The following is a 20,597-nucleotide window of genomic DNA, read 5'->3' on the forward strand; positions in this document are numbered from 1 at the left end:
GTGGGAATGAAAAAATGGAAGAGAGAAAGATCAAGCTGTCAAGGTAGAACACCCAAACACAGAATAGAACAGATATAGACATAGAACAATTAAGAAAATCGAGGCCCATTAAGGCTAGTGGCATGAGGATGATACACGCAGTGACAAATGTTTTAAGATCTTTATGTCTATGAAAATTCAGGGGCAGTTAAAGCCTAACCAAATTGAAGATTCTTTTGCTTTGCCAAGTCAAGAAAATATGCACAATTAATTATTTTATCCTGTGGTTTAAAGTTACTTAAAAGATGGTAAATCATATTTGCCTTCTTCGGCGTCTCTGCTCTTTGATGCAGTTAAATCCACATTTTATGCCGAGGAAAAATTAAACAGGCTGACCTGAAAGACCTATTACTCATTTCATCGTGTTGATTTTATGCATGAAATTTTATGAATGAAAAGAAATCTTTATGGGAAAGAAATAGTGGTCATACCATGGTACCAGGTATGAAAAATTGAAATCTGTATCTATTGTAGATGTAACTGGTGTATCCAGGGTAAAAAACTTCCTAGAAAAAGTTGCTGCTTTTATATAACTAGAGCCCAGGAATCGTAGTGGATTATACTAAAAGTGACACGCCTTGGTAAAAAGGTCACACAACCAATTGCCACGTACACGTAGTGTTTTGCCTGAATAAAAGAAGACCACTTTCTCGTACATTGGACTTCACATACGAAATACCGCATCCTTTTTCTGAAATGAGTTCGAAATTTCGTGAACCAGACACACTCATTTGCTGACGTCAATCTACGAACGAAACGATCAAATCAGACATTGTTAAAAACATTTAACAATTAAACATAACAAGGCAGAGTCGAAATAGTATTTGGATTAGCAAAATAGTAAAAGTCTTTATTATTTTTCTACTAACAGTAGTTTTTATTACTTTATATTGAATTCAGTATGAAATTAAAATAGGTAATGTTTTTAGAATTCACTTTTTTTCGAGCATGTGTATTTCCAAGTTTGTTTGGGTTTTGAAATATGTCTACCTACCAACTTATTTGTATTATATACAACATTAATCGTCGATCATCTAGCATCATATTATTAATATTTTAATTTTGGACTAAAAATGACTTTCTTACGAATTAGTGAATTCATTTCAGTGTCTTGTCTTAAATAACATATGGAGTAACACGCAACGACCCGTGTATTACAGAAAAATATACAATAAAGCATAAAATATGTCAAACATGCAGTAAGTAAGTGTCGGACTTTATTATTTATCTTTAATTAATCTTTCTAATATATATGGGCCTGGCAAAATTTTCTATCTCAAGAGCACTCCAAACCACGCCCCCTTCGCGTACGCGGCAGCGAATATAATAATAAAATCGTGAAATAAAAATGACGAGTGTTATAATGATAATAATTGGACTAAAAATAGTAACCTTTATACTATGTTCTATAAAAATGCTATTTATTTAACAAACTCACATTTGGAATTTAATACTATTACAGGTGTTCCAACATAATAAGACCCTAATTTCAGTTGGAACACATGGGCTACATCGAGAACTTTTTACTATATGTCAAAGCGAATTAACTGTATGCAAACTTTGGAGCGTTTGTCGATACAAGTGGTTTCATATGAACTTGATACCATATAGGATTATGAATGAACTAAAACTGAAAATTTAAATCTAACTAGAGAATTATTAGTACAAGGAAAAAGGAGTCTAAAACTACAAAACTTATAATTTCAAACTACATTCTTCACTTTCTCTGCAAATTAAAGAATGTAGATGTTGAGCTTTTCTTCTTAATAATTTTATTCTGAAATTCCTTAATGTTCATAATATAAAGTTACAGGTGAAACTTCATACTTTTTATACATTTTAGAAACATATAAAGCAATGAAACGAAGAAAACCGTATTTTCTTCTTCTAACATGTTTAAACTAAGACTAAATCATTCTAGATTGTTCGTGTTAGTGGCGGGAACACATATAAGGAGATCACGAGGTTAGTAATGCCTTAAAAATAAACAAAAAGCCAGATATCCGACAAGTACTAACAAAACAGCTAAAAGCGATGTTTTGAAAAATCACAGCTAAACAAAAAATATATACACAAAAAGTCTAATTTCAATAAATACCGAAAATAATCATCATATAATGAGACCAAAAATTATGGCAAAAATTTAAAGCATGGCAAGAATTGTATGCTGCCGCTTATTGGCTAGAATATAATAAAAATAGCGATTGTGGGGTCTCTTTTTTGGCTATTTTAAATGAAAATTGATCTATCATATGTACATATTTATAATATGTTATAACACTAAAGGTAGCTGATACAAAAACTTAATTTACCCTCAATAAATTTACTAAAAGCCTTACCACATTTTACTCGTTTATGTCGAAGTTTACTTTTCTTTAACTGTCTCAATAGTTTCTCGCGTGTTTTTTTTTAAGTAGAAATTTTACTATTTTAGCAGTTGGCAACACGTTTATGAAGTTCCTATCGGATGTGAAGTTCCTATCACCGAGCCTAATGAAGTTCCTATCGAATTACTCAAAAATGGTGAATACTGAATCTATTGATCTTCTTTTGGATCTATTCAACACCATATATAGAACAGGTATAATACCTAAAGAATGGCTCCAATCAACATTTATACTGCTACCCAAAAAAAGCCAATGCAAAGGAGTGCAATGTCATGTCATGTCTTGAAATTGTTTTTAAAAGTAATTCACAATAGAACACACAAGAAATTAGATGAAGGCATAAGTAATACACAAATGGGATTTAGGAAATGACTGGGAACACGAGATGCATTGTTTGCAGTAAGTGTTCTTTCGCAGAGATGCTTAGATATAAATCAGGAAGTATATGCCTGTTTCATTGATTTTGAGAAGGCATTTGACAGAGTGCAGCATAATCGGCTTAAAGAAATTTTATTAAATAAAAACATAGGCAGTAGAGACATTAGAATCATATGTAACCTCTATTGGAACTAAACAGCAAAAGTGAAAGTTGAAAATGAACTGACCGAGGATATCCAGATTCGCCGTGGGGTCCGCCAAGGGTGTATTTTATCACCGTTGTTATTCAATTTATACAGTGAAGCCATCTCAGAATTAGCCATTACCGAGGTCAGTGAGGGCCTTATAATAAACGGTGAGCCACTTAATAACATAAGATATGCTGACGACATGTCCTTCTGGCAGGAACACTAGAAAAACTGCAACACCTTGCTGAACAACTAAATATATATTGCAACGATTATGGACTAAAAATAAATGGTATTTACAAAAGCACAAAACATCAAAGTTAAGCTAGTACTAGATAATACAGAAATTGAACAAATATCTTCGTACAAATACCTTGGAGCATGAATCACAGAAGATACTGATCAGACAAAAGAAATAAGATGCCGCATTGAAATTGCACGGTCAACTTTTAATAGAATGAGAAAACTTTTTTGTAATCGCGATATCAATATATCGCTCCGAATAAGAATGCTTCGATGTTATATTTTCTCTACCCTTTTGTATGGGGTTGAAGCTTGGTCACTTAAAAAGTCCAACATTAAAAACCTAGAAGCATTCGAAATGTGGTGTTACCGACGTATTTTGAAAATATCATGGATGGATCGCAAAACAAACGAACAAGTTCTCAAACAACTAGGAAAACAATGCGAAGTTTTAAATTCCATAAAAATCAGGAAATTGGAATACTTGGGGCACATCATGAGAGGTGAAAAATACGAACTACTAAGGAATATAATGCAGGGTAAAATCAAAGGCAGAAGAAGCGTAGGAAGACGCTTTAAGAAGAAAAGGGGGTGTAGATGTATCCAAATGTAGTCTAGTTATAAAGTATGACGGCCGAATGGATTACAGCCCCTACGTTCAATCAAAAGGAAGAGCTAGAGGCAAAGAAAGTATTTACTATGTTATGGTTGATTTAGTGAAATTCCGAAACTTCAATAAAATGGTAGATACCTATAAAACAATCAAAGAAATAATGGTGAATCTGTATTTAGTCGGAAAAATGACGGGAGAGAAGATATTTCAGAAGATCTCCAAGCATTGTACAACGAAGATGAAATTCCTCCTCATTATGTTAAACCACATGGTTTCCACCCAAACGGAGACAAATAGAGATTTCCAATCCAGGATGAAAGTGACCTCCGTACCAGAATAAAGGTACCTTCAAACTAGAAAAACCTAGGACCCTAATTAGATGAGAAAATGCAAAATAAAATATGAGGAGCAACAAAAGGTACAAAATTAACGAAATAAAGGGTACAAAAAATATCTTACCCTAAAAGAGGTCTCGTACACACGTATAGTCGACGTCCACATCTTGATTGCAACACGGAAACTAAAAAGAATTGCAAACGTAGGCTGTTTTTATATACAACAAAAAATGCCGGGGCAAAATACCGTGTCCGAATTTTGACCGAAATATTCAGAATTCTTGGTGGGCCCTTAACGGTATCATTTAAAAGAGATTATTTAGAATATTTAAAAATACATAAGTAACGATCGGTTCTGGACCCTTTAGGGTAATGGACTTTTTACGGAGGTGCCATTAGCGGCTTACACAAAAATTACCCTGCTCTACTAGGCGTTTTACTATGTGTTGTTAGTTTCAAAAGAGTAAATTATCATTGTTATATAATAAACTCTTAAATTCATTTGAAATAGCCTTATCAAAATTATACTAAATAACTTGATTGACCCCACATAAAACAATAAATGAGTAAAAATCAGTCTATATTGTCATGACTGAAAATTATTAAGTGTTTTGAAGAATATGTGAAATATACTATGCAAACTAAGTAATCGATTATCAGAAAAATAGCGAACCAAACGTCATCCAAATGTTTATTTTTAAATGCGATAACAAAAAATTACAACAAAACTGTATGTTTCCATTTGCATTGGATATTGTGACGTCAAACGTTGCCATTCAGTTTCTTACAGGTGAATGTAGTTATTAAGGTACATACATATCAAAGATACTCCACATAAACTTTAATATTTTCTCATAAAATATTCCAGAGATAATTTAATAAAAAGAGACGGATCAAACATCGAAACATTTGTGTAGCGTGTTTTTTTAAAACTGATATTAATATTGGTCAGAAATCTCTATATAATAAGTTTAGATTTCAATTATGTTCTTTGATTTAGTTCAACAACCACATAAAGATCAATGATAATGAACTTAAATTAATTGTTTAACGAAATAACAATAACTGAAACCTCAATGTCAAACAAGGTCGCTTATGCCGAGTTGCCAAATCAACTAATATTTTATAGTTTTGTTTTAACATGTAAAACTGATACACAATTATTAATTACTATAAAGATTATATATATACTGGGTGGTCCTTAAGTAATTGTACAAAAAGAAACAGTAGATTCTACACTTTAAAATATTACGATTTAAGCCAAATTGCTTTAATAAAATGATATTAAGGAAGATACAGGGTGTTAAAGTGCAAAATTAAAATTTTATTTTTCGCTATAACTTTCATGTTTGTAAACATTTTTACATAAAAATTTACAACTGGGTACTTTTAAATATAAGAAATTATAATTTGATACACACTTTACTGTAACTGAGAGAGGGCGCCACTTATGCCACATATGTGGTATAAATTTGCACTTAACTTTTTTGCTCTTTAAGTTACCTGTATTTGGGATAAAAAATATTAAAGATACATTATTTTAACAAAAAAAAGGTATACTTGTTAATAACTTCAAAACACAACAGTTTTCGAGATAATCGCATTTAAAAAATCAGCTGCATAATTCTGATCTAACTAAAGTTAATAGTTAACAAAATATTAAATAAAATAAATATATCAGCAGGATAATTAATAATAGGATTTGACAAAATAACAGAATAATAGGATTTTACATCAAACATTTTACGTTTTATGTTAAATTAAAGTCATAATCAAAACATTTTGTTTACAAACCAAATTAAGAAATAGTTAAACTAAATAACATAACTTTTTTTTAAAGTTAGTGTTCGATATGCCCAAAATTTTCTTTAATTCATTTGTCAATATATTCCATAAAAGATCGTCTCATATTAAATAGCATCATTGGTTCTAAAGAAACTGCTGCAGTATTTATTTCTTCCCATAGTTGGTTGCGAATGTTTATGGGATTCTTATAGACACGTTGTTTTAATGCGCCCCATACACCAAAATCAAGCGGAATAAATTCGGGGTTACGTAGTGGCTATAATGTATAATGGATGGATATATTATTTTGGATACATATCCAAATCTTATGCTATATTATGGCACCACATCTTATTTGTCGCAGAAGATGTCATTACTTATTTATATGATTACGTTATAGCTTACGAGTAACTATAATTACATCTCGAACAAATGGACTATCATGATTTACTAACGAACTAATATTATGCTGAACTAAATTGCCTGTGTGTTTACTATATTTATAACAATATCGGTTATTAGGACAACGATGATGTTTTTGAAAAAATGCTGAGTCTTTCAGGTTATATTTCTAGCAAAAGTATTATGAAACAGGACACATATGTGTTATTCAATACCTGTGCTCTAGTTTCTATTTGTCCTAATAAAAATGGGTAAATAATTTACGTAATGAACAATAAGTATTCTTTCGGATTTTTTTATGAATTAAATAATTATGTCAATATTTCACCACATTGCCAAGGAATATGACTACCACGATCAATCCAACGTTCAGAAAAGTTGTATTTAAGTATGTTCTAACTATCTTCTCTCTAGAATGTGGTGGTGTACCATCTTGCATAAACCACATATTTTGGGTTTTTAGCATTTTACAATAGAGAAATAGTAATACAACGCCATTATAGAAACTTAAGAAGAAGATGAAATATCTTGTCTCCAATAAGACATTTAGCACCCATAACAAAGCATTTTGTGATGTTACATTATCATCTTTGAGTTGTTTTAATAAGAATAAACTATGAATTATGCGTATCCACAGGTATTCAGTGCTTTACTGCACAAATATCAAACTAAGAATTATTGTGCAGCTGACTTATAAAATGCATTTATCTGGAAAACGGTTGAATTTTCAGGTTACTAACAAGTATACCTTTTCTTTGTAAAAATAATGTATCTTTGATATTTTTTAACACAAATAGAGCTAGCTTAATGAGCAAAAAAGTTAAGCGGAAATTTATGCCACACATGTGGCATATGTGGCGCCCTCTATTAGTTACATACAAAGTAAGTATAAAATTATAATTTATCCTACTCAAAAGCATCCAACTGTAAATTTTTGTCCATAAATATTTACAAATGTAAAAGTTATAGCGAAAAATAAAATTTTAAATTTCCACTTTAACACCCTGTATCTTTCTTAATATCAACATTTTATTACAGCAAGTTGGCTTAAATCGTAATATTTTAAAGTGTAGAATCTACGGTTTCTGTTTGTACAATTACGTAAGGACCACCCTGTATATATATATATATATATATATATATATATATATATATATATATATATATACATATATATATATATATATACATATATATATATATATATATATATATATATATATATATTGTAAAGTTAGACATAAATAGTTGTATATAGGACATTGCAACTTACGAGAACTCATAACTATTTCAAAATATCGCAAAACTACGTTTTCGTATCCAATGTTTTTAAATTTATGTTAACGCTACCAAGAACAGCATCATCAACAAGGATTACTCGTTTCGATTGACTGCGCAAATGACCTTGGTGGTTTGGACTATTTGTGTCTCGATAATATGTATTAAACCATCTTCCCTTTTAAAATTATCCCTGTATTTAAAAAAGAATGAATTTTATCCACACAACGCAGAATAACACATAATAAATTTATAAAAGAGTAACATGACTTAAATTGGCAGATATAACAATTTCCATGACCGATTGGAAAACCACCCTAACGTTTGCTGTATCCGTTGCTGTAGTAAAATGAGGATACAGAACTTTCCTCGAATCCCCGTTACGTAGTACGAATTTGTGCTGAATAAAAAGAGCTCCTCTGTCGACATCCTTATCGGGTCCTAAAAATAATGTATCAATAAGAAAAATATAACACGTATAAAGCAAAAAAGAAATTCTGGAAGGGTATTAAAGGAACATATTTAAAGGAAAAAAGAAGATCTACAGTACATGTATACCTAGAAGCTCAATGAATTACAAAAATAGTTGTTAAAAGTATATGGGGGTTATAATTCAGATGTAAGGGAACATTGTGATAAAAAAACAAAACTTCCTAATAGTAGGTACGAAGGTATTATAACAAGCATTAAGAAAACATATAGTTTATGTGTAGCTTATTTTCTAATAAATATATTAAGCAAATTACTTATAGTTTAGTAGGCTTGTATAGTAGATGTAAAAAATGTAGTATTTGAGCTCTGAGTTTTACATGACCCGACCTCTAGCGGAAAAAGCATGCCTAAAGTGTCCTCTTAGCTTTTGTACCTTATTGGTACTGTTTCAAAAACTCAGTATTATTAAAGAACACTGATAAGGGACTGGGCTGATAAGTATGAGTGATCGAGATTCGCTCCAATTCTGCCGCTTTCAAACGTAAGAGTTTTGGAAATTAGAAGATTTTGTTCGCAAACTTTGTGTAAAACCACTATTTCTATCCCAAGAATATGGATTTTAAACCAAGAAATGGTAGAATTCAAGTCGAAATATTTATACATGTAAAACGTACTGAAGATTTGCGGGAATTGATACGTAATGTTAACCACGAAAAATCGAGTTTGAATTTATTAATTTATAAATTAAATCCATAAGATTTTATTTATACTGACTTCTGCCTAAAAGTCTTAACAAAACAAACCTAAACTAATCTTACCTTTATAATCCGGAAAATATAATCTTAGATGCCGATGTGAGTACAAAATTTTCTCCCTAAACAGGTCGAACTTGTTTAAAAAGAGAACAAACGCAGCATCTCGAAAAAACGGATTGTTTACTATCTGTCCAAATAAATTTAAACTTTCTTCTAAACGGTTAACGCTAGCATCTTCCTAAAAATATATATACATAAGATTATGTAAATATCAATACAATTATGGCTGATACAAGACGCCAATTCGTTATTTTGTTCCAAATCCTTGACTGCGGATTATCACGACGAAATAAATAGTACAATATTTACTAAATGGATAAGTACACAATTACTTCCTAGTTTAGAACATCCACCTTTGATTAAATGATTAAATGGTTAAAATCAGACATTATAGATTGGTTGCAGAAATACAATGTTAATTTTGATGAACATCAGTAAAGTAAAAACCAGAATTGTTATAATTGGCCAAGATGAAACGACAAGATATATATATATATATATATATATATATATATATATATATATATATATATATATATATATATATATATATATATATGATGACGCACGGGTAAAGAACCATGGATTCAACTGTATTTATTAACAACTTTTTGCATATACCTATTTTAAAATCGCTATATATTGGCCTTTGTCAAGAACTTGAAGACCTCATTGTACATTTTTAACTTTTTTTCAACATAAAACCTAAAACTGAAGGTGTCTCTCTCTAAAATTAAAATCAACTGCTTCCCATTAACTGATATTTTATTTTAAAACAAATGTAACACCTACAATAGAAGATTATCAAATACGATACTGGATCGGACATAGACGTGACCGTTTCCATGTCGTTTCCACAATCGCTGATGATCTTCCTTAAGTATCTGCGCTAGTAGATTATACCAATTACTATAGTTGATTACGCAGTAAAATATTCTGGCCAATCGGAGCATAGGGAGGAAAAAGACGGTTTTTCCGAAAACTTTTCTGGGAAGCAGCTGCGAGAGTTAAAATTGCCATGAAGATAGCCAACCTTTGTAGCGTAGATAACACTTAAAGAAGAATAAAAATTATACTGCAATGATATACTTACAAGGAGTGTCATATCATATCCGCTTAATGATATAACAAACAGTACAGCTCTGACGTCATCAAAACAATATATCCATTTTCTCCTTTGAGATCTTTGTCCGCCAACATCGTACATACTAACTATCATATCGTTTATGCGAAACTGAGTTTCTATTATTCCTTGGGTCCTCACACGAGCTCTGAGAACATCAGTCGGGTTTGGCACATATTTCGGATCACATAATCGTTCCATATTCTCGAATAAACTGGAAAGATGTGTGATAGAATTAGGTTTATCAAAAAAAGCAATATACATGTCATGGTGTCACAAAGGCAAATATAATAATATTACAACATGATACTATAAAAAAAGGATAATACTATTTCACAGCTTCATTGGAAAACCTCTTCATTCATATACGAAACAGTTCCTGATCTATAAAAGTAAAGCTGTGAGGCACATACAAAATTTGGAAAGAATTTAATATGGGTATAACAGGAGGAAGTGAGAAAGGCATATTTAAAAGGCATAGCATTTGAAAAATGAGCAAATAAAAAAAAAATCAAATTTGGGTGAATTGATTTAAATGGCAGTTTACTATTTTGATTGAGAATAAATCACATTTTTACTTTAAAATAAGTTTACTTTAACGTTTCGATGTACCCTTCGGAAATCAGTTTCAAAATACAAAACATTAATAAAAAAAATATTGATGCTTTGTGTGTTGCTTCTGCCAATGCACAGACCTGGGTTTCTGTAATTTTCCGTTCTAGACTCATTTTCATTTACCGAGGTTGATGTGATGGGTAGCAATCTGCCATTAGTACAGCCAAACTTTTCAAATTAATGAATAATGATCAATACAGTTTTCTCGATAGGTATTGGCCTATATTCAAAAGCTGTAATAAATAAATTAATAGTTTATTGTACAAAATGGCCTCCAAAGTACCATTTTATTATTTGTACTCTTTCTGCAGTTGTGTAAACAGTCGGCATATTGAATTTTGATTATCACACCTTACTACTTCTAAAACAAATGACACCTCCACTGAATACTTGAAACAGTGTAATGGGATACCACCAGAAGATGGGATACCATCCAGATGTGACTCGATGGGATCGTTTGCCTTCTGTCGTGCATAGGTAAATTATACGAGAGGCTTGTAAGAGGGCGAATAGACACAGTCATTGAAAGAGTCAGGCGAGCTGTCACCCAGGCAGCACGGTTTCAGGAGGACGGTGGATGCGGTGATGGAAGTTTTCCGGGAGTAGCGCGGGGTGGGTTAACCAGAGGTGGGCGATACAACTGTTGTTTGACGTCCGGAATGATTTAAACACATTAAAATGGAAAGAGATAATGAACACTTTACGAAAAAGAAGGTGTCCTAGGTACTTAATGAATTTGGTCTCGGACTATCTGTCAGAGAGAAAAATTGTGGTAGAAAAATTAGTGATGGTTGACGTGACGGCTGGAGTGCCGCAGGGGTCTCGGCACTACGGCAATACGGAGGTTGTGAGCCAACAATACGGAGAGGATGTAACCCCTTTCGCATTTGCGGACGACCTCTCGCGGTCGCTATGCAGGTAGTGGCGCGGGACAGGGAGCACCTTATCTTTGATGCACAGCGTACATGCGACCAAGTCGAGGAATTGCTGAAAATCCATGACCTAGAACTGGCTGCGGGTAAAACCGACGCTATAGTTATCGAGGGACCAAGGAAAAGGGACGGGATAACATTCGAATGTGCAGGAAAGAGAGTGGTTCCAAAGAGCTGCGGTAAGATCCGTCACGTTGGGGGATCATGCCCAACATCGGAGGGTCCAAAACTGAGAGGATGAGGGCTCTCCATTCTGTGCAATCGATCGTCCTCTACGCTGCGCCTGTCTGGGGTAGTGCAGTTTTAACAAAGGCGTACAGAAAGCAGCTCGTCCGAGCAGATAAGATGAGTCTATTGAGGGTGGCAAGTGCATACAGAATAGTCTCTGCCGGGGCGGTGGGAGTTATCACCGGGTGTATTCCGGGTGTATACGAGAGAATAAATAAAGACATAGCAACAGAACGATTTAAAAAACGAAGAAAGGGAGAGGTCCATAATGGTGTGGCAAGAGGAATGGAACGAGATGAGAAGGGTGATGCAGTGGACGAAGTCGCTGATTCCTAATCTGGGAAGCTGGATAGACTGCGGGCATCGGCGTTTGGATTACTTCCTGACGCAGATGTTAACAGGACATAGTTGCTTCAGGGTATACCTTTACAGATTTGGAAAGGAAGAAATTGACAAATGCCTGTACTGTGAACTATTGGTCACACACACTGTATTGGTATGTGATAGATGGATAGACGAGAGGAGCCTGCTTGAGAGAGAGCTAGGAAGTAGGGTGCAATCAGTCACGGCACTGGCGGAGGAGATGCTTAGCTCGTCAGGTCGGTGGAGGACAGTTCAAAGATATGTGAAGAGAACATTGGAAAGAAAAGAACAAGAAGAAAGACGACCCGAAGAAAGGCAGTCACTGCCTAAAACAATCGGTTTTAGATATCGTGTCTTATAGTCTAGATACCAGCTAGGTCACCATGGCCATTTCAATTCTGATAAGTCCACCCAAGTTTTTTTATGTATTTTTGGCTACTGATTTCGAATTTCAAAGGTGGATTTCAATCCGAGTGGTCAAAGAATTGCTATAAACAATTTAATTGTTTAGAAAGTTCTGGCTAAACTAAAAGAGATAAAAAAAAATTTCAAATTAAAAAATTACTTAAAAAATTTTTGGAGCACAGCTTATGAAACCGGGGCTCCAGTTTGTAAATTGCCACTCTTATTTCTTTTTCTAAGTTTATGTTTGATCTGTACTTGTTTTTAATTACTGCAACTGCAGAAAAGCCCGTTTCACACAAGTACGAAGTCGCAAATGGTAATAAAACCTTTAATGCAGCAGTGATGATTTCATGATATTTGTGAGAAAGTGAGCTCCAAAATTCAAACAGTTTGTCCTTGTTCTATTGAAGCTTCAGGCTGGAATCTTAGGACAATTCTTTCAGTTGTTCTTCTTCCTCTGTTGAAAGTGTCAATGGCGTGGACGACAGGAAAGGGTTTCTGACCCAGTCATATTGTTCCATATCTTCAGGAAAATATTTCTCAACGATAACGTGTGTTGTGTAAACGTATTTTTTAAAGAGGGATCAAGGATTTCTATCGATTATTCTTGTAGAATACATTGTAAAGCATGGAAACAGTCAATTTCTTGATCTTCTAATTTTCTCTTCCATAAGAGCAACTTCTTCTGAAACCCAGTAATTTTATCTGACAATTGCAGGATATGAGTATTGTTTCCCTACAAAGACTTATTAAGATTATTTAAATTTAAGATTTGTTAAATATGTCACAAAGGTATGCTAATTTTATTATAAACTCTGACTTAATAAAGTTTTCCGCATCATCATGTGATTCTGTATGTAGATACGTATAAAATTCAAACGTAATTCGTTTACACGTGTGAGTAGCGACTTGACAGCCAACGAGAGTTGCAATAATAAATTAAAGTGGTGTGCTCGGCCCCCATTTCTTCACAAAGTTTATGGAAAAGTCTTGATTTCACAGGTTGTGTTTTAATGTAGTTCACCACTTTAATAATGCTATCCATAACACTTAATTTAGGTGTAACGTTCTTTGCTGCTAAGGCCTCTCTATGTATGACACAATGTGTTCATTTTACACTTGGAGCCTTTGTTTTGATGAGAGCTTGTAGTCCTCCATACTGTGCAGACATCGTTCGGGCACCATCCGTACACACACCTACACATTTATCCCAGTTAATATTATTTTCAGTCATATATAAGTTTAAATCAGTAGCTTTACAACTTTCACATATTTTTCTGCAAAATAACAAATCCTCACATATATTTGTTTCTTGTATGTACCGTACATAACATATCAATTGAGCATTATCATTACTATCAGTCGCCTCGTCCAGTTGAATGGCAAATAAACCTGAAAGTTTCCCCACAATTTGCTCATTAATATCTTCTGCCATGTCGCGAATACGGCAACTAACCGTGTTGTTTGAAAGAGGTACATTTTTTATTTCTTTAGCTGCCGATTCTCCAATCATCACTGTTACCATATCCACCGCTGCAGATAAGATCAGTTCTTCAGCGATCTCATGTGGTTTTTTACATTTGGCAACACGATAAGCTACCATGTAAGAGGCAAGCAACGCTTTGGTAGAAATCGATGCTCTTGAAATTAAAGCCGTGGTCTGATGTTTTATTAGGAAGCCACCTACACTTTGTGACAAACAACACATTGTGGAAGTTCTACATTCCCTTTAGTAACGCAGGCAAATCCAAAATCCAAATATTGGTCGTCATATTTCCTATTTTTCTTCTTTTTACTTAAATTAACATTACTGCTCCCGCCTGATTCTTCACGTCGTTTTCTATTCTTTTGAATATAAGTATCCATTGTTGATAGCAAAAAACTCCGCGTGCGTAATAAAACGAAACAAAAGCTTAACATAACACGCGCGACATAAGGACGCGAAGGAGGGGAGCGGCGTGACTGGCGAAACAGAATGCGCCCGGCGCTCACTCGATTCCGGTGTTGCCAATGTGCGGATAATTATCCGATTTTCCGATAATTTCGTGGACCATCGGATAATTTTCGGATTGAACAATTTTTTGAATAATTTCGGATAATTCAAGGGTCTATCAACTTGATATAATTTTTTAAATACTTAAATATATTTTCTGTATTAAAAGTCGACACTGACACGCGACGCCCCTGGGACAACGTAGCGTCGACGTAGGTCGTCCACAATTTGGAACAATTTGGAATAGGCACAATTTGGAAAGCTATGGTATATTGTATTGGAACAGTTTTTATTCATATGTAGGTTTGTAGGTAATGGTGTTGAGTTCCATGCTACTGCCTGCACAACCGTGTTAAAATGTTTTATTGCATGTTCGATCTGTTTATCTGTCTGTACAACATACTATATGGGGTTTCTTTATTAAAAGCATTTCTTTTTTTTTTATTAGTTGTGTTAATGGGTAAATATTGTCAATTGTAAATCTGTCAGCTCTGAAACTGGCCAATTTTTCAATCTGGATTATGTTAAAATCTTTTTTTAGAAATAATGTTCAAAGTTTCGCTAATGAATACAAAGAATGCCATTAATGGAGAATATTATTTATCTGGATTTTCATTCTAGGTGGGATTTAATTTTCATTTCTAACACTCTCGAAAGCGTTTTTCCCATTCCATGCAGTTTGTCTTTATACTAAAGATATATGAAACAGTATATGACTAAATATTTTCTAAAAATATATACAATTGGTGCAAAAAGACAACAATTTCAGTATATTTCTAGTTTCCAATCTCTCATGCAGACACACCTTTATCAATTCTACAAAGATTTGTTATCTTCTATCAATATAATAAAACAATACAATGTGTTTACATAAGTATTAATAATTGCAAGGAAAACCCATGATTACAATTTATCTGAAAAGTATCAATTGAACTAATAAGGATCTGCATTGATAAGATATAGAGAATTAACTAGAAGTAAGTGAATAATTTACTTTAGTCTGGATCTTATAAATTTTTGAAGGGCTACAAATATTTGCAAATTTAGTTCAAAGATAAAACATATATATATATATATATATATATATATATATATATATATATATATATATATATATATATATATATATATACAGTATACTCCCTCTATAACGAACACGGTTATTACGAGGTTTCGCTTATAACGAGATACATTAGATGTCCCGTGAAATTTCTATTGAACTATAACCGTCTGTAGCGAGTCAAATTTGGTTATAACGAAAGATATATTATAAATAAGATCCAAAAACGTGTTTTTTGGTGTTTTTTACGTTTTTAGTCGGGTCGTGGCTATAAATAAATACCTTTTCAAACAGCCCCTCAATAAACTTAACTGCAGCCCGCAATAAACTTTACAATGAATAAATACAACTGTTTCACATCTTTAGAAAATATATGATAGAATGATACTGGACCATTTAAAGCAGTTAAAAATAACAGAGTTCTTAAAATTGCAGAAGCAATAGTTTGTTATCCTTGAAAATACGATTTATACATTATGTAGTTGGAAAAAAATTTAAGTACAGCTTTTTTGTTCTAACGTATATCATTGATAATAAAAGTAAACAACTCTTTTATGTTTTAATATATTTCATTGACAATAAAAGTAAATAACTTTTTTTCAAAAACGCCATTCAAACAATATTTATTAGCATCTTATATTGCTCCGAATGGCTTCACTATAGGAAGTTAATGGTTTAGAAAACTACAGATTCATATGTATGCACAGTATTTTGATTGTCTGATATAACGAGATCGGCTTATAACGAGGTAATTAGTCTGTCATTTCAGTTCTCGTTATAGAGGGAGTCTACTGTATATATATATATATATATATGTTATATATATAATATGTGACACTTTATTAGCATATATTATATCCATTCATATCTATTTTTATATAGTTCTGGTGCTCCCATCTCTTTTTAGGTTTTCCTCTCAGTCTTTCAGTTTCCAGTTTTCATCTACTAATAAGGGAGCCAGGTTCTCTTCTTTCTATGTATTCATATATATCTTCATGTCACTTGAGGGGCACATTGCTTAGGCTGCATAGCTGACTACCAGTCTAATTGTCACTTTATATACTTTTTGTTTTGTCTTTATGTTTTGGCTCCTCTGTTTCAAGAGTCAGTAAGATAATAGTATTTATTGCCTTATATATAGAGCCACCTGTCCTTTGCTAATTTCTCTTGTTACTTCTGCTTACTATTAGTCCTAAATATAAGAAGTGCTAAACTCTCTCAAATTTATGTTTTCTACTTTAATTTTGTTTACTGTTAGAGTTAAAATAGATACATAAGACAAAATGAAGCCTATAACAGTAACAAAATAAAAACATTAAAAATGACAATAAATGTATAGAAGAGTAACTGTGAAACACAGAGCAAAAAATTTCTATTGATGTATCATCAATAAAAAAATCAAGGTCCTAAAAAAGCTGTTAGTGATAATTGGTACATTTGCTATCAAATTTATAACTGCAACAAAAATTATCTGAATTATAAATTGTTTAAATCAAAAACATTTACATCACAAGCAAAAAATTTGTTCTTGGACATACATTAAGGAAAGAATAACCATAATGACATATTTTAATGCATCTGGTAAGTTCAAAATTCAATTGTTGGTGATTAGTATGTCTTGCAGTACAAAAGCCTTAAAAGAAATGGAACTTAAAGTGCAGCTAGTACATACCAGATTGGAAAACATTCAATACCTGATTTAAAAATCAGGAAAGAGATGGACTTTCAATAAAACCAGTATTATTAATAAATACCTTGAACTTTCACACCTTGCAAATCTTTATGTGGGCAAAGAATGAAGATAAGCTTTTAGCTCTGAATATAACCAACAGGTCCAAGACATCCTGCAGATAACTAGTTACTTCGCATTTTTGTGGTAGAAAATATAAATGTCACACATAAAATTTTCAACATTCTATCATCATCATAAGTGGCTAGATCCGTTGTAGATCTTGGCCTGCTCACAAAGAAGTCGCAACTCCTGTCGATTCCTGGCAACTTCCCTTCATCTTCTAACCCTTAGGATCTGTAGGTCTTCTTCCACATCATCAATCCATCACATTTGTGGTCATCATCTGCTTCTTGTGCCCTCTGGTTTTGAAAATGTTAATCTCTTCGTGTATTCGTGATCTGACATCCTAGCAATGTGTCCAGCCCATCTAAGTCTCTGCACTTTAACGAATTTCACAATATCTGGATCAGTGTATAACTGATATAGTTCAAAGTTGTATCTTCGACGCGATAGCCCATTTTCATTTACAGCCCCAAAAATCTTTCAACATTCTATATTTATAAAAATAAAAACTATTCAAAGCATATAATATGTACAAAGTATGAGTTTTTTTTAGGTGAGATGGGGTTTTCCACAGATTACTTCCAATAATCAAGGTTCTACTGCATTTTTAAAACTGGTACATACTTAATGTAGGGCCTGCGTAGCGCAAGCGGTAGGATGCTTGCCTCGCAAGCCGGTGGTCCGGAGTTCGAATCCCACCACCGGCAAGAACATCTAGACATTTTAAAAATGTCTATAGGCCCCAGGTCGACTCAGTCTGAATAAAAATGAGTACCTTGGGTAAAACCAGGGGTAATAATAGACGGTTGAAGCGTAGCACTGGCCATGTTACCTTCCTTGTATACCGTAGGCCCTAGATATAGCAGACTACCCTGCTATACTCCCAAAGCCGCGACAGCGGTATAAAACGGGAGACTATTATTATTATTACATACTTAATACCTAATGTACATACATACATATAAAATATACATAAACTCGGTTCACTATTCCCAGTCCGAACTGTCTAGTGAATTTAGTAATTATTTTTTTGCGAAGGTAGTTACTTTTTGACAGACTAAAAGTGGCTGGAAATTACTATACAACCAAGCACACATACTCATAGCCAATATTAATAGTAAACAAACTAAATAGTAAATAAAATAGAACTTTGCGAATTACTGACAATCAATATTTATTTATCTGCACCATATAATAAATAGTTATGTTAAATTATAACAACTAAATATATATTTTTTAAATATATACTACCCAAAATTTGATGGGTTTAGTATACACTTCGACTATTTAGAATAATTCTTCTTTTTTTAAAGAAAGAAGTCTGTAATAGTAGGATACTTCAGCTATTAATACTGAGAAGTAGGAATTGTTGTGTTGTAGGTTTCCGACAATGAATCTGTCAAAATATGCCCCAGCTAAGCCAATGGAGTTTACTACAATAATTAGAATAACTAAAAATATGATTATTTTTTATTTTTCTTCACCTTTTAAAGTGTAAGTATTTTTAACATTAGACTGAAATAAACAATGTTAAAAAAAAACAAGGACTTTCAAACATAGAAATCAGCAAATTGTTAATTTAAAGAAATAAACTGAAAAAGTCAGACTTAAGCAAATGAAGAAAATAAGGAAAAAGGTAGAATCACAGCTTCTAACAAATTAGTTCTTTGTATAGACCAAATATTGCTCTGATCACTGGTTTTTATTTTTTTTTAAATTTGCATATTTTGTGATGTGACAACTTTTAAACTAACAAAATTATAAATATTAATGAAATATCAATTTGTACCACTTACTAGAGAGCTGAATCATTTAACTCATAGTCATAACCTCTTGCCACAGCCAATCTCACACCTCTATCAGACCAAAGGGCTTGAAGGGAAGCTGCCACATCAGGCAATATTGTAAAGCTCATATCAAAGCAACTCTTGGCCAGCAAAACATTTTCAGCATGAACTTTATTTCTTTGGTGTTCCAGGTTAATCCTTAGTATACCCATACCAACTAGAACATATTTCATGGAAGCCAAAAGATTGTCTAGTACTGTAGGTCTAAAGCTGCTCAATTCAGCATGTGTGAATCCATCTGTGTGGATTATTTTCATTTGCTTTACTAGGGTACTTTTCCCACTTTCTCCAGCACCTGCAATCAATTAATAAAAAATGTTTCATTATATCAATAATAATAAAGCTATAGTTACTGTTCAGTGTTACTTAATAAAGTAACACAATTCTGTAGTGAATAATAAAATGTACATGCTCAGATGATATCCAAAATATGCTAGACCAAGAGAGATTCAAATTGTTAAGGAAGTAGAGAATTGGAAAAAAGAAAGTATTTTTAAACATATAAATGATTAGAAAAATACACAATGAAAACAGAATATAAGCTAGAAGCAGAAAACAAGTATCTTTTTAAAAAAATCAAGGCATTGATAACAGTTCTCAAGTCTAGGTAGCAGTTTCGAATTTAGTTTCACCCATGAGGAGATATGGTTACAAAAATCATGCTTATATAGTATCTAAATTGTATTTTGTATATTATACTTTTTTACAAATCAAAAATATAAAACTTATCTTAAATGTTTAAATAATTAATTCTATTACTTAAGTGATTTAATTTTTAACATTAAAGAAGCTTATATATCTAACTAAAGTAAAATTAGAAAATATATATTTTTTAAACTCACCCAAAAGTAATATTTTGATAACATTATTCTGCTGTTTAGCGAATTCTCCCAGTTGTCTATCAATTTCTTCACTTCTTTTTCTTGCTTTTCCTTCCTCACGTTCTAATGTTAAGCATGCCCCCATAGCGAGTACATCACGATAGAATGTTTAATATAAATGAAATTAAACTCAAGAACAATTGTGTATTACTATCAATAAATTTCAATTGAAATGTTTTATTAGATCAGTTGAATAAACGCAACAAGGTCATTTTGTTCTTGGAAAAAGTGCGATATAAATGAATCATGAATTATGCAATTAATGAAAGTTATGTACATAGAAGATAGCGGGGACTTTGCATCTACAACTAGGTTTAAAAATAATTATTTTACTTGATAACTACTAAAACTACACAATAGAATTGATAAAAACAAACATGTAAACAAAATTGAGGTTGAAGTACTTTAAACGATTGCACTGCCCCCAATCAAAATCAAATGGAATTTTAAAACTAAAAGA

At 32.5% G+C, this 20,597-nt stretch overlaps 1 protein-coding gene across 1 annotated transcript; it reads right to left on the reverse strand.

Annotated features, from left to right (window-relative positions):
- Positions 1–7,591: 7,591 nt before the first annotated feature.
- Positions 7,592–20,564, reverse strand: LOC140438585 (guanine nucleotide-binding protein G(o) subunit alpha-like). Its single transcript, XM_072528249.1, has 5 exons — positions 20,099–20,564; positions 19,206–19,551; positions 9,989–10,232; positions 8,899–9,073; positions 7,592–8,089 (listed from the first exon to the last, which is right to left on the reverse strand). The coding sequence occupies exons 1-5, from the start codon at positions 20,220–20,222 to the stop codon at positions 7,899–7,901; spliced, it is 1,080 nt and encodes a 359-aa protein (XP_072384350.1). The 5' UTR covers positions 20,223–20,564; the 3' UTR covers positions 7,592–7,898.
- Between the last annotated feature and the right edge of the window lie 33 nt (positions 20,565–20,597).

The sequence above is a fragment of the Diabrotica undecimpunctata genome, chromosome 1 (genome assembly GCF_040954645.1).
Source record: "Diabrotica undecimpunctata isolate CICGRU chromosome 1, icDiaUnde3, whole genome shotgun sequence".
Taxonomy (NCBI): Eukaryota; Metazoa; Arthropoda; class Insecta; order Coleoptera; family Chrysomelidae; genus Diabrotica; species Diabrotica undecimpunctata.

Excerpts from the sequence above, each read along its gene's own strand:
- LOC140438585 (XM_072528249.1), bottom strand. The coding sequence starts at position 20,222 with ATGGGGGCATGCTTAACATTAGAACGTGAGGAAGGAAAAGCAAGAAAA. Across the intron at positions 10,233-19,205 it reads TTAAATGATTCAGCTCTCTA|TTTATTCGAGAATATGGAAC; the intron begins GTAAGTGGTACA and ends ACATCTTTCCAG. Across the intron at positions 9,074-9,988 it reads GATATGATATGACACTCCTT|GAAGATGCTAGCGTTAACCG; the intron begins GTAAGTATATCA and ends ATATATTTTTAG.